General features: G+C 42.5%; 1 protein-coding gene across 3 annotated transcripts in view; it reads left to right on the forward strand.

The window, feature by feature from the left end:
- The window catches only part of gabbr1b (gamma-aminobutyric acid (GABA) B receptor, 1b), a 275,139-nt gene that overhangs the window by 35,737 nt on the left and 224,459 nt on the right, over window positions 1–14,943 (forward strand). For all 3 annotated transcript variants that reach the window (XM_035992923.1, XM_031278814.2, XM_031278815.2), the window contains exon 2: window positions 5,247–5,333. In XM_035992923.1, the coding sequence (XP_035848816.1) occupies window positions 5,247–5,333 (87 nt within the window). The remainder of the gene's footprint in view (window positions 1–5,246; window positions 5,334–14,943) is intronic.

The following is a 14,943-nucleotide window of genomic DNA, read 5'->3' on the forward strand; positions in this document are numbered from 1 at the left end:
AAGGTGGAAAACAGTCTTCTGTGTGTGTGTGTGTGTGTGTGTGTGTGTGTGTGTGTGTGTGTGAGAGAGAGTCATGTGTTATCACACCAGCAGAGAGAAAGTGGGGTGTGCTGTTGTTTCAGCCTGTCAGTGTAGGGAGAAGATGCTGTGATGTAACTAGACGAGACAAACCATCATCGGCGGATAAATGTGGAGAGACATCCACACACAGGAGAGAGTGTGTCAATGGTTGCCAGGCAACACAATTAGCCAGCATCTAGCTTCCTTTTTCAGTCAGAGTGAGAGGCTGCCCTCTGTTGTCACCTGTCAGTGACGTGTGTGTGTGTGTGTGTGTGTGTGCGCCAGCCCACCTTAAGTTAGTGAGCCTGTGCTAAAGTTGTCGCTAGCGCCGTTGCTAACCCCCTTCACTTTCTTTAACCAGCAGGTAGCAAGCAAGACACAGGAACTTGGCTTGGGTCTTGGGTTATTCACCGACAGATAAACTGTACACAGACTGCGCTGCTACGTTCACAGCTATAGCTTTACTGCTAATTTCATATTCACCAACACACACACATCCCTCTCTCTCTTTTTCCCTCTCTCTCTCCACCTCACACTCGCTAACGTGTGGGCTGCAGCTGCTGCTGTGTGTGCAACATGCATGGTGTGTGTGACTTTGACCATGTTTGTCCCACTGTGTACATGAACCATCATGCAGCACGTGTGCAGAAGACAACGAGCGGATGCCCGTCCCGTTTTTTGGCTCATCGTCAAGATGCTCTCCACATTGTTTTTACGTTTATACAATTAGGCGGTGTGAAAAAAGGCTTAGACGCCGGGCCTAAAGCTTAGTTAATGGTTCTGCGTTGAATCTAAGCCATAGGCGCGCACGTAGGTACGTGTAGATATGGACCCCTACTCTGTGGCCTGACGTGCACCTCGACAGAAATGTAACTACAAGTCGCTGCAACGCAGACTGCAACAACTGTGGTTCGTCCGTTTGGCTGTGGCTTGGTAGTGTCACATTTCCTCCTACTCATTTCCGGGTTTTGCTTCTTCGACAACATGAAATTAAGCAGAGGGTTAACTTTTTCTGCTACAGCTGTCGGAAAGCACAGGGGAGACACTTTGTTTCTCCGTCTCCACCGCCGGAGTTGGTATTCGCTCCGAAGCTAACCCCGCCATTCTCTCACTCACTCTACTACACACAACGGCTCTGCTATTCTCTTTAAAGGATAGGCAAGAATGACACAGACACACTAGCGCACAAGTATAAATCCTCATGACGACGTAGGCCACTGACGTAGGCTACGGTGAAGGCTTTGCGTAGAGGCTATTTATCAGCCTTAAGCCGTATAATGGCAGGAAAAACCCTGCTGTCAGTGGCAAAAGCAGCACTTTTAGTGGACAGACATTGACGGTAAACATTTGTTCAAAAGGGTTACTCTCTCCGCTATCTATTCTATAAGGTTACCATTGCTGCATTAGGGGCTTAGCTCTGTCCAGGACGGTTGTGATTGGTTGTAAAGAAATGCAAACAAGCCAGAGTGTCCCCCCCTATCTTAGAATTGATTAGCAGTGTAGCCAGACCATACTCCAGCACCATACCGTTCACAGTTTTCACAGTACACAGTTTTGTGTAAAAGAGTTTAAAAAAGTGTGTGTCAAGGTTATTATATAAAGAAAAGCTGAAACTAATGGTCAAAACACACACATACATAGGCTTAGGCCTGTCCCCGACTAAGAATTTACTAGGGGTGTGCAAAAAAATCGATTCACATTTGAATCACGATTCAAGCTCTACCGATTCAATATCGATTCATAGAATTCCAAAAATCTATTCTTTTTTTTTTTAATTGTATGTCTACTGCAATCACATGGGAAAAGTAACTGCATTTACATACTGTGAAGCGTTTTTTAAATCGAGAATCGTTTTTGAATCGAAAATCAATTTTGAATCGAATCTTGAGCCTGAAAATTGATATCGAATCGAATCGTGACATTTTCTGAATCGTGCACCCCTAGAATTTACATTGTCGAATCAGAATCGTCAAGTCTTGCCTATCGTCGACACAACTTGCATCTTAGTTTGGATCATCTTTTACTTTTTCAAAGTGCATCGACAATTTTCTTTTCCCCGACATTTTCAGATGAAGATTTAAATCCCTCCCACCAAGATGCTCCTTCATCGGTCATGGATCATGGAAAGTGAAACTAAAATCTGTCATAGAGTGGTTAGATTTATTCACACACTTTAAAAAGATTAATTAAAAGCTTCTTTCTTTTCACATTTTTATTTACAGCATTATATGTTGATATTTATATCATAATAGGCTTTACATTAACTTATTGGGAGAAAAGAAGTAGTTGTAGTAGTAGTAGTAGTAGTAGTATGTAAAATCCGACATTGAGCACCCCCATGTAGCCAAAATGGAATTATCCTTGTTTCGTAACGCCTCTGCGAAAATTGGATTGTGAGATTGGCAGTCAAATCAGTCTCCTTAGATTGAAGCATCGAATATTCCACTATTTGGGGTCATCCCTACATAGGTTATTGTCAAACAGAATTTCTGTTGTGCCTTTTTTCTATTAATATTTCAGTTTTCTCTTTCCTTATCAAATAAACAAAAACACAGAAAGAACAAAGAAAATCATTTCACAAGTTATGTTAAAGACCGTCATAATATATAAAGACTGGAGATCTTGAACTCACAAATTGCAAGACTACAACTAGATTTGTTTTGAAAAATGTAACCAAGCTGGATAGCTACCACTAGCATTAGCTGGTAACTGTCTGGATTTTCTGTTCTGCCGTACATGCAGATGAATGGCAACAGTACACGGAGGTCCGCATTTACTTTCCCTCTTTCAGCCGCCTACACATGATAAGTGATTTGCTCTCTGCACATCGCAAGTATTCGTCATCAAGGGTGGCAAGGAAGCTATCCAGGTAACGACATACTGTTATCTGATTGGCTGCGCTTTCGAAACTGCCCAAATGTAATATTGTTAATAAGAGTCTCTGGAAGTAAACTCGCCCATAGGATTGTATTTCGGTCAAATATTTGTGGAATTACTTCATGTTCTTCACATTGCATAAAGAATATCAGGTCATCTATCTATCAAACCATTTTATTTTGTCCAAGTGGGGGTTGAGTGAGCTCCAAATTAATTTCTCTTCCCACATTCCTAGAAACAGGTTGACATAGGAGGGTGCATAGGTCACGGCCATCGCTGTGCCCCCTATCTGTCTATGCAGCTGTTCCTGAAAAAGAAATATATTTTATATTTTCCAATATCCATCTCGTGAGTTCAGTGATAAAATCTGTTGGGGGTACTGACTCATCTTCTCTAGGAAATGTTGCATAGCTTCTAAGCCCACTTGATCAATGTTTGTGTATAATGACTCCATGTCCATTGTAATCATGTATGCATCTCCAATATTTTTTATATCTTCAATTTTGTTTAAAACTTGGGTGGTGTCTTGAATATAAAGACAAAAATGTAAATTTGGATGAAAAGATTTAATATGATGAACATTTTGAAATTGGTTTCAGAATTGAGCCATTTCCACTGATGATAGGTCTGCCAGGACATATTTTTGTGAATCTTTGGCAACATATAGAAACAAGGCAGTCTGGGATTTCTTTCTAGTAGAAATGCAAACTCTGTAATCCAGTGTTCTGTTTTTTCCTTAATCAACATTTCCTCCAGATGACATTGCAGGTTTTCTGAAGGATTTGATTGATCGGAGAATAATAATGTGTGTCATTCAGTTGTCTGTGTGCTTCTTGGACTTACTGAGTTCTTCCCCAAATGACCACGCCGCCCCCTCCCCTCTCCTTTGTCAGCGCTCTTTAGAACGGTGTCATGAGTAATTCCCTTGACCTCAAGGAAAGTAGAACCATTTGGACTTGTCATTAAGATGACATAAATGTAAGGCCATGACAGTAAATATAGTACCTAGTCTGTGAGAGCGTGTGGAGGCAATCAAAGCAGTGTAGTACTCGAGACTGGTCTTGGTCTCAAGACCACTTTTTGAAGGTCTCGTCTCGGAATCGACCACATTTTGACTCGGTCTTGGATAAAGAGGACTCAGGATTTTATTTCAAGATCACAACTGCAGGGATATCACTAAACTGCCAGTGTATCGTCTGATTTAGGTGTTGACATGATTACTGTGATTGGAGGTAAAACTTCCTGCTTCAAATGCAACCAATAACTTTTCAGACTCATTTCTAGTTTGAAATGTGTTACTGTAACCCCCATTTCCCATTGGAAACTCAAATGTGGATGAAGCACACTGCTCCTGGTGAATAAATAAATGATAGCACTTGCAATCAGGCCTGTTTTCACCCAGAACGTTTGTTTCCACTCCATAAAATCACTGACACTATAGCAAAATATTATTTATTTCCTAAATAACAGTTCCAGCTCAAAATGACATATTGGCGTTAACGTTACCTTTTCATGCATGTCCGTTCCGCGCTCAGGCTGAAGTCTAACAGCCTGTGACCTACATGTGCTTTTTTTTCAATTAAAGCTATAGTGCGTAGTTTCTGTTACTCCCATTAGGAACTTCTAAGTAATGACAACAACACTGTGGGTGCGTCCACATGATACAGCCTTCCTTGATCGTGCACCGCCCCCTAACGGACGTTCATTAATATCAAAAAGTTACGCACTAAAGCTTTAATTACTGTGAACTCATGGTAATACTTGAAAGCACCAACATTTTTATCAACTTCTTTCTTCTCGCCTCTTCTGGCAGCTGGACTGTACGCATAGTCTATTCAGAATATATCAAATTATATATCAAATGAAAAACTTAAAAGTCAGGGGTAGAAATATAGGATTTTGAAAAAACAAAACTTTGCAAAAATTAGACATTAGTTTTATCTATTAAGCACTTTTAATACAAAAGAATCAATTCACATATTAAATAGGCGTAATGCATACAAATCCTGACAGACCAATTAACATTTTGTGCAGCCCGGTTTTTGATCTGTGTCAGCATTGAATCATTGATCAAATGTAACAAGGGATGCAACATCACATCATCTACACGTAGCCAATTGTCAATTAAAGTAAAAAAAAAAAAAAAAAAACTAAATATAACTAACATCAAAATGGGCTTAGAAACAGTGTGTTAGGGTGGATTTTTCATTTTGGGGTTTCCATGCTCTCTATTAGAGCAGATGGGCCTGTCTCTTTCCCTGTCAGCTTCCTCTTCTGAATGGATTCTCTCTCTGTGTCTTGTTTTTCAGGTCGAGGGATGGCGCTGTCTTTTCTTCTCTTCTTCTCTGCTGTGTTGCCCTTAATCAGAGTGTCTGCATCCTATAATACATCTGCTGGTAAACACACACACACACACACACACACACACACACACACACACACACACACACTTTGCTATGGACAAAGTACACACGGAGATACACTGGTAAGAGCTAATGAGGTTTAACCATGTATCCAGCTATTATAAATAGCTCACGTTACTGTGTTCAACAGATAACTTTCTTTTGCGGGGTGCAAATGTTCCACCAAAACAAGTTCCTTCCTGCAACCCATTGGGATATCAGCCTCACATAAGGGGCCCAATGGCAAGGTTGGAAAAGGTCTGGTGAAGTGGTATACGCTCAAAAACTACTACTAGCCAGCATTGGAGAAAGATCTTGATTTGGATTTAAAACAATTGCTTTGTTATAAGGGGGTTAGAGAACACTCATCGTCATGGTTACCAGAATAATTACTTGGTTGAGGCCAGGAAAAGAAAAGAAACCAATGTAGGAAACAGACACTTTTTGTTCATATGGGTCATTTTGCACCGAGAAACTTTTTTATGTGGTTTTGGTAAGATGTATCAATACCTGACTATTATTGTTAAACTGATACAGCAGTAATACATCCTGGGTTCACAGAACTGTGCAGTAACAGCAATGGACCACTGGATGTGGATGTTTCTGTGTAGGTGTTGGATCTGCATGCCTCTGTATTTATTCATCTTTCTAAAGTCGTGTCTATGCCCTTTTCCCTCTGTCATATCAGTCAGCCTCTGAGCATGAAATTGCTGCTCAGACAAGCACCATTTCCACCCTCTAACAGCCCAGCTCGGCAGCCAGGCCTAGCTCCACATTCAAAAAGCAATCTGCACCCAATAGCAGCTGAAACCACTAATGAATATTTGCAGTAACGTCGTAGTGCTTATTATGTGACTTTTATATTCAAGCTCATGCTTTGACACTAATGCTCAGAGGCAGATGTCAGATCTCTATAATACAGACATAAACCTGCCGTCAGATGAGGGAGCTGTCATTTCCTCTTTTTGCTGAGCGGTGGGTGGGGTTATTTGCTATGGTAGTCACGTCTAGTGGTCTTTCCTGGCCTCTAGTGAGAAATGCAGGGACTGTTTAGTAGTTAGGGTTTTACACATTGGGCGAACATTAATGGAATGGCTGGCTCTAAATGTATTATCCCCAGGGAAGGCAAGGCAAGGCTGTAATAGATGGGGAGACTGAGGGGATTCAGATACACAGAAAATACTTGTTGTGTTGCTTCAGTGAAAGAGAGCTTTGCAGTGAACTGGCAGGAAATAAGGAATGCCAGCACACAGATGAGGCTCTGGAGGAGCTGGTTTCCTCCCAGGACTGATTGATGTCATGTGCTTTAATGGATTACTGATGGCCAGAGCGTGAAGTAAGGTGGTGGGTAGTGTGTATCGAGGTCACCTCCCATCTACATCAAAGCTAGGCTGACATCTTCATCAAAGAGTCTATTACCATTCTTGGGGCTTATTTCTCCCCCTCTCTGTGCGTTGGCTTTTTTCGGCCCATTTCTCCCACACCGTCCTGTTTTTATTAACTGCTCAGGTTGAGAATGCTGAAGGGCTGATACCTCCTGTTGTTAGCAGTGTAGGTCTAATCTGCCTATATCTATTTATTAGTTTAGTCTTTTAACGGGCTCGCTCTACATTATCCCACTTATTACACGGCTACTCACCAAATAAATCAATAATATGACACAAAATATTGATTTAAAAAGGATTTTATTGATGTAAAAACAATGTTATTGCTTCCGCTAAAGAAAATAGTCCATTACGTCTCTGCGGTTGGAACACTGTGTCCATAGCAACCCAAACTCTGTAGCCTCCCTAGCGTTATAATTCACATTAAAATGAACATTTCTGTTGATGGTGAAGTGAGACAAAGTGAATGGGACTTCTTTGGGAATATTTATGTTGACAGTTCTGTCCTCACTCATCTCGTTTCCTTCTTGCTCAGGCGCTGCAGTTGACACACCTGGAAACACAATGTTACAATGTAAACATTGGCACTACCGCTGAAGTTACTGTGTATAGACCCTTTGCAAACACGTGACCACGGCCACGTGATGGTGGACGGCAAACTCACCGGCAATAACAACCTAAACAGTGTAGTAGACGAGGGGAAAGTTTCATAGTTTCAATCAGTTTGAAATAAATAACACTAAATAAACTGTATTTATGGCTTTATGGCTTCTTCTATTGAACAACAAGTTGTCGTGCCGTTATCGGTCGAGGTAGAGCATCTGGTAGGTGCTCACAAAGAGCAGTATTTGGAGAAGTTGGAGATAGCAGGATTGGATACCGACCCTTAATTCTTCCTCCCTCTGTTTTCATGGACCTCATTAAATCGCAGAGTCTGCCCGACTTCAGTCCACACGTTCTACTATGTGGTAAACGGGGTATCCCCATATTTGGTGCTGATCTCAAAGCTTTTAAAAGTCTGGATGCTTACCAGTTCTTTGTAGCTGGCTGGGTTACAGGTACGCGATGCTACGCTAATGGCGGGGGGAGGTACCTCATAATGGCAAAGATAAGACATCAATCTAGGGTTTGTTTTGTATTAACATCTATTCTTTACTTTATATAACACGTAGCCCATGTTTTTAGAGGACATGTTCGGTCGTGGCTACCCACATACCGCCGTTCACTGTGTGTGCCAATGCAACTTCCTAATGGATGCCTGAACGCATCCCACCTCTGGGAAGTGCAGTCATAAATTCGTTAATCCATGCAGTAAATCACGAGTCAAAATGGAAGTGTCTATGATCAGTAGTAACCACACATAATTGTAACATCTAGCCATCTTCTTATCTGTGATTATATTCGCTGTAGCTTATGTTAAGATTTGACCGGTTGATATTACGACACGATGGGCAGCAGCTAGCGAGCAGTCCAAAGCTAGCTGCAGCTAGCTCGTTGAAGTGTTATTGAGGAGTCAATGATGAGGACTTGATGATAAATCCAACGTAACTTTACTTCCACCTTAGGACCCCTTACATACATGCAGTTACAACTATAGAACTCCTGTGGTGCATATCACTCCGCCTAGGGTGGTAACCTAGTTCCAAATAACATATCACAACATCCCCCCTGTTTAACTTAGACCTTCCTAGATAATCAGAAAAAAACATTACAAATATATGTCTAGCTGTGTGTCAACCATACAAGAATAACTGAATTCAGTTCTTTGTTTCCAAAGATTAGCATCAACTGTCACTACACATATTTCAAAACATTTCACTCAATTACCATAACTTGTGCTTCTATTGGCAAACCATACCTTTTTTTCTATCAACCAACTCATTTAAAGCATAACATATCCCTCTTGAACATGGCGATAGATAAATGTTTTCTTGTTTCTTCCCGCCAATAAACATTACGCTCACTGCTAAACATAGTCTCTGTAGTGAGCTGGTTTGACCACAGCCCTTCCAAATCGTGTACGGATTGGCTGAGGGCTCTTGGGGTCCGATGCTTCTGATTCAGATCCACAGGATGATGCGGGCTGTGTCTGATCACTGTGACCCTCCTGGCCTTCACCCAGTGCTTGTGGCCCCGCAAAGCAACTTCTCTTCACAGTCTGTTGCATCTGTGTGTTGTACGGCCCACGTAGGTGACTCCTGCAACGCCTAATCATATTTCCATTAGGCGTTTGAACAATGTAGCTCCGTGGCTCATTGCACTTTTGCTGGACAACTGCTGGGTGCCATGTCCTTCTCTCTTTGTTCCACACGGTCACATGCTGTCCAGGACGGAGGAAGTTCTCTGCGGCAGCTGCGGTCATGGTGTTGCTTCATCACAGCTGCTCTGCGAGCCAGGTGCTGTCGGTGTCCCTCTTTACCTACTTCTGCTCGGCTTGGCAGTAGGGTGGTGACAGGCCTGCCAAAAAGCAGTTCTGCAGGTGAAGGCAGTTTGCTGTCAATAGGTGTCGCTCTTACTTGTAGCAAAGCTATGTGAAGGTCACCTTTGTTTTGCTGTGTTTTCTTCACAATGGCTTTGATGTGTCGGACATGTCTTTCAATAAATCCATTGCTTTTGGGATAGTGGGGTGAACTGGTGATGTGTCTTACTCCCCATTCTTTCACAAGTCCCTTGAAGGTGTGTCCTGTGTACTGTGGTCCATTATCGGTCAGGATTTCGTCCGGTCGTCCGAACAAGGACATGTATCTCTGCATTTTTTGTGTGACTGCATGGCTGGATACTGGAGTGGGCATTTCATCTACAAGTGGATATTTTGAGTATCTGTCTACAGTCAACATGTAATGGCGGCCATTGACTTCAAAAAGGTCAGAGGCTATTGACTTCCATGGTTTGGATGGTATTTCGTGTGGTTTGAGAGGCTCTTTTGGGTTTGCATCTTGACGCTCTGCACACACACTGCATGATCTGCAAATTCTTTCTACGTCGTCATTCATCTTTGTCCAATAGATACTTTCTCTTGCCAGCCGGCGTGTCTTTTCTATGCCTTGGTGGCCCACGTGTAGTTGTGTTAGTATGTCTTCAGTCATGGAGTCTGGAATGAGTACCTGTCTGCCCTTGCAGATGACTCCTGACTCTATAGCAAGTTCATCTCTGAAAGACCAGTATGGACGCAGGTCTTTAGGTAGGTCTTTTATGCTTTCAGGCCATCCCTGATGAATGAATACCTTCAGCGCACGGAGCCTTGGATCATCAGCAGTTTGGCTACGTAGAACGTCTTGTTTCCCAGGTGAGAAGTTTATTATGGCGATGGTGTGCCTCTCTGGGTCCTCAAACTCCGTTTCAATCCCATCTATGCGTTCATCCAGCTCAATGTCGCCGCTGTTTTCGGGGTTTGGTAACCGGCTAAGAATGTCTGCCAGGACCATTTCTGCTCCGGGTCGGTATTTGACTTCATAGTTGTACCCTTGGGTCTTAATCAGCATACGCTGGAGTCGGGGTGGTGCTGCATGCAATTGTTTTGAGCAGATAGTGACAAGTGGTTTGTGATCTGTTATCACGGTGAATGACTTTCCATACAGGTAGGTGTGGTAACGCTGCATTCCATAAACTATTGCAAGAATTTCACGTTCTATGTTGCTGTATCTTGACTGGCAGTCCGTCAGAGTCTTTGACCCGAACGCGATGGGCCTATTGTTCTGCACCAGTGCTATACCTAGGCCCTTCTGTGATGCATCTACTTTGAGTGTCAGGGGTGTGCTGGCGTCATAGTATTTCAGACATGCATCCTCTGTGATTGCTGATTTTAAGTCATCGAAGCATTTCTGATGGTCTGCTCCCATATCCACAAAGCATCATTTTTTAGCAGTCCTCTCAAGGTGTGCGCTTTCTCTGCGAACTTTGGTATGTAAGTTGCGAGGTAAGTTAGCATTCCCATGAATCTGTGTAGTTCATCTTTGTTTTGTGGGGTTGGCATATTCTGTATGTCTCTTATTTTTGTGGGGTCTGGTTTAATGCCACTCTCTGTGTACAGGTTGCCAAAGAATGAGATACTGTTCTTCTTTATCATGCATTTGTCGCTGTTGAACACCATACCTGCTTCTGCAGCCCGTTCCATTAGGTTAATCAGGTCGTGCTCTTCTTCATTTTGTCCGCATACGGCTATGTCGTCAGCTATACTGACCACACCATCAAGCCCCTCCAGGATCTGGTCCATCTTGGCCTGGAAGAAATCTTGAGATACACTCAGTCCAAATGGCAGACGTTTCCAGCAGTATCTACCAAATGGAGTGCGAAACGTTGTCAAGACTTGCGAGTCTTCATCAAGATGTATTGACTAGTATCCTGCTTTCGCATCAAGCTTGCTGAAAACCTCTGCATTTGCGAATTTTGGATTCAGTTCCTCGACCGTAGGTATCTTATGTGGGCATCTTTTCAGGCTGGCATTCAGTTTTTGTGGGTCTAGGCATATCCGTAAGGATCCGTCCTTCTTTGTGCTGTACGCCAGGCTGGAGCACCAGACAGTGTGGTGTTCGACTTTCCGTATAACATCTTGCTCCACGAGTTTGTTCAGCTCACCTTGGAGCTTGTCTTTGATGTGGATGCTGCATTTCCGTGGTGGGTCTATGAATGGCTCGGCGTCATCCTTCAGGATGAGTTTTGCAGTTCCTTTAAAGTTTCCTACTTTATCAAACTGATTTGGATATGCTCTTTTGAGATCATCACAGGTAGTTATTTTCAGTAGTTTTGCTTGTTGCTTGTTTTCCTTGTTGTCATCCATTTTTCTTTTAACTGTATCCACATTCACAGTCACAAGATTCAATAATTCACTCGTGGGTAGACCAACTACAGCTGGTCCTGGTACATCCACGACATAGAACTTGGTACTTATCCATCTGGACTCCTTGTGACGACATTGAATGTTGATGGTTCCAAAACAAGGGATCTCATGACCACTGTAAGCAGATAGTTTCAGGTTATTTTTCTTCAGTCTTTTATATGCACGTGCGTCACTTCCGTACATCTGTCTGAATGTGCGCAGTGGAAGAGTGTTCCCTGATGCTCCTGTGTCGATTTTTAACCGAAGTGTATGTCCATAACCGGGTACGTCAGGTGGTCTCACTTTCAGTGTTGTGTAGGCCTCTTCTCTAGGCGAGTTACTGTTGATGCTGTACATGCATTTTTCACTGATTGTGATTGAATGGAATTGTCTCTGGTACATGTATTCTTCCTCTGGCTCTTGACTATCAACAATATCAATTTTAGATTTGTGCTGTAGCCTGTGTCCAGTCTTATTGGCCCGGTGTTTGTTTTGTGGTGGACGAGACTTACTTCTTTTCCTTGCATTCGAGTTTTGCCTTTGTTGCCGTCTGTTTTTTCTGCAGCATCTCGCCCAGTGTCCTTTCACACTACACACAGAGCATTCGTCGTTGTATGCAGGGCACTGCCGCTGTTTGTGGTTTGTGCCACAGTTCTGGCATACCCGTCCTCTGTGTATTGCATGAATTTTTTCTGAGGTATATAGACCAAGCTGGTTTAGCTGTTCATTCCCTGCCGATAAAGCTTCATATTTCCTTCCTTCTTCTAACACATCAGCCAAGGAATGGCCTTGAGGTTTGCTATACAGGTCATTCCTCAGAGCATCATGTGGCGTGCTAGCAATGATAAGCTCAATCAGACGTTCGTTCAACTCCTCATCGGTAAATTGGCATTTCAGCGCCAAAGTTCTGGCTCTGGTCACAAAATCATCGATGCTTTCATCCTGTTTCTGTCTGTATTGCATTAGGTGGAGTCTGTGTATTCTAAAGTTCACGTTAAGCTTCAACTGACCCTCAAAAAAATTCCACAGAACGTCAGGCTTTTTCTTGTCGTCATCACTGAGTCCGCTAGCATTCAGCCTTTTTAGTCCTTCATCTCCGATGCCTCTGCAGATCTTCCTAGCTTGTTTAGCTTCGTCCTCTATTTCCTCATCGTCTAGGTAAAGACACATTTTCTGTCTAAATAGTGAGATAGCCTCACTCAGATCCGGATCGGACCAGTTCATCGTCGGTAAATGTGATGCAATTTTGTCCGTGAATCAGCGTCTGCACACACTTGTGTTGCTCCCCTTAGCCACCTAGCTAGGTTGCTCCCGCTAGCTGCTTGGCCTGCCTAGTTCTCACTCACCAGTCTGGCGATAGCAATATTATCCTTGGACAATTTCGCCCGAGACTCACGTCAGGCATAGAGCGGAAATCCCGCCGCTGCCACCATGAAGTGTTATTGAGGAGTCAATGATGAGGACTTGATGATAAATCCAACGTAACTTTACTTCCACCTTAGGACCCCTTACATACATGCAGTTACAACTATAGAACTCCTGTGGTGCATATCACTCCGCCTAGGGTGGTAACCTAGTTCCAAATAACATATCACAACACTCGTCAGCTAGCCGGGGTAGGAGCTCCGCAGACCCGCATTTAACTCGTTTTTTTGGCCTTTTTGAAGCTAGTTTTTTGTATGTGTGTTAAGTTAAATGATCATGGGAACGGCTTTCTTTTTTTGGATATGTAGCTAGGTCAGTGAATAACCAATGTTAGTTATGTAACCCAGTGGTAAACTTGGGTATTATAGCGTAATGGGAATGGGGTGGGTATGATTAATCTTTCTTACTCTCAAAAAACGAGTCTCATGATTATAAAAAAAAAAAAAAGTAAATGCTTATTTACTTTAAATAATTAATAGAGGACACCTGATTGCTAAACAAGGAAATATTAATGTATTTTGCATAATTAAAAGGGGTTCAATATTTGTAATTTTATTTCATGACAGTGATTAAGACTAACGTTTAAAGTTTATATTATTTAGCTAAATAATATTTCCAGAGGTTCTATGCAGTTAGCCTTTTTATTACTTTATTCTTACTGTTTTTATGTTACTATTTTATTGGTCATTTGGGCATTCACGCTGTATAGTCAATAGTGATTGGCTTCAGGTATAAAAACGTGGATATACACGTGATCGGATAAGACACGTGGGAGAGAGTGCTGGAAGTTTTTTTTCGGGTTCTTTTTTCTCTCCTCGCTGGATCCGGGTGGAGCACGAGACGCTGGTGCGTTGAGGAGGAAAAAAAAACGCTAGAAAGAGCGAGAAAAGCCGATGAAACTGAGCGGGAGGCTCGGAGGAGAGGACTGCGGACTGGGGATGGTGGTGAGTCGAGAGACTGAGTAAAACGAAGCCGGAGACCTGTCTGACAGAGCGGAAGAGAAGGAGCGGAGGCCTTGATCGGAGGAAGCCGAGATAGCTAGCTAGTGTGGGCGTATGCTGGGCGGAACTGTCGGTTAATCACACCGCACCTGAGGATCCGGACCAAAGTTTTTCCACGCTCTCAATTTTTTGCAAGTGTCTGTTCAGCGCACTCAATGTTTTGCAAGACCAAACAGGCCTGCAACGTGTTTTTTTTTTTCTGCGTTCAAATCGTCACCGTGAGTAAACTGGAACGTGTGTGAATGTGTGTGTGATTGGGCCCGTCACTGCATTTTCTAAGACTTGTTTCAGGACACTTTGCGGGGTTTTTTTTGTTTATTGTTAGAGTTCTCTGTGTATTCTTGATTGTTAAGAAAGGGCTAAGGGAGGGGAACTTTTAGCCCATTTATTCTGGGGTAACAATTGTGATTGACACTATTGGGGTTCCCAGCTAAAAAAACAACTATTATTTAAGTGTTGGGGAAATCTTTTGGTTATTCACTTTTGTATGTTCGTTAATATTACTTTTGGGGAAAGCTTTTGTATTCCATTTGCCAAATTCTTGTATTCAAATAAACTAGGGCGTTACCCTATTTTATTCTATTTTCTTTGCTAGAACGAAAACCATCTCTGGGTCTCATTATTTTTAACTATCTTATTGTTAAAAGGTTTTACAACTCATTAGTCACTTATTAGATGCACCTTCGTGGTATCCACCTGAACTACACCGAACCCAAGCACCCCCATTCTCACGTAAGTGACTCACAGTTATATAGTCATCATCGGGTTGGACCTGTTAGCAGGAACAGCTGGTTAGCACGGCAACTAGCTAGCTGGTTGAGGATAATTTTATTTATCACTCATTTAAAACAGAAAGGCAATACATACACATGCTTGTGTTGGTGAGGATTACTCTGCATGCTTGTGTTGGTGAGGATTACTCTGCAGATTGTGAATGTGAGAACACAAAGACTAACGAAAATGTACGCGTTTAGCTT

This window comes from Sander lucioperca, chromosome 16 (genome assembly GCF_008315115.2).
Source record: "Sander lucioperca isolate FBNREF2018 chromosome 16, SLUC_FBN_1.2, whole genome shotgun sequence".
Lineage (NCBI taxonomy): Eukaryota > Metazoa > Chordata > Actinopteri > Perciformes > Percidae > Sander > Sander lucioperca.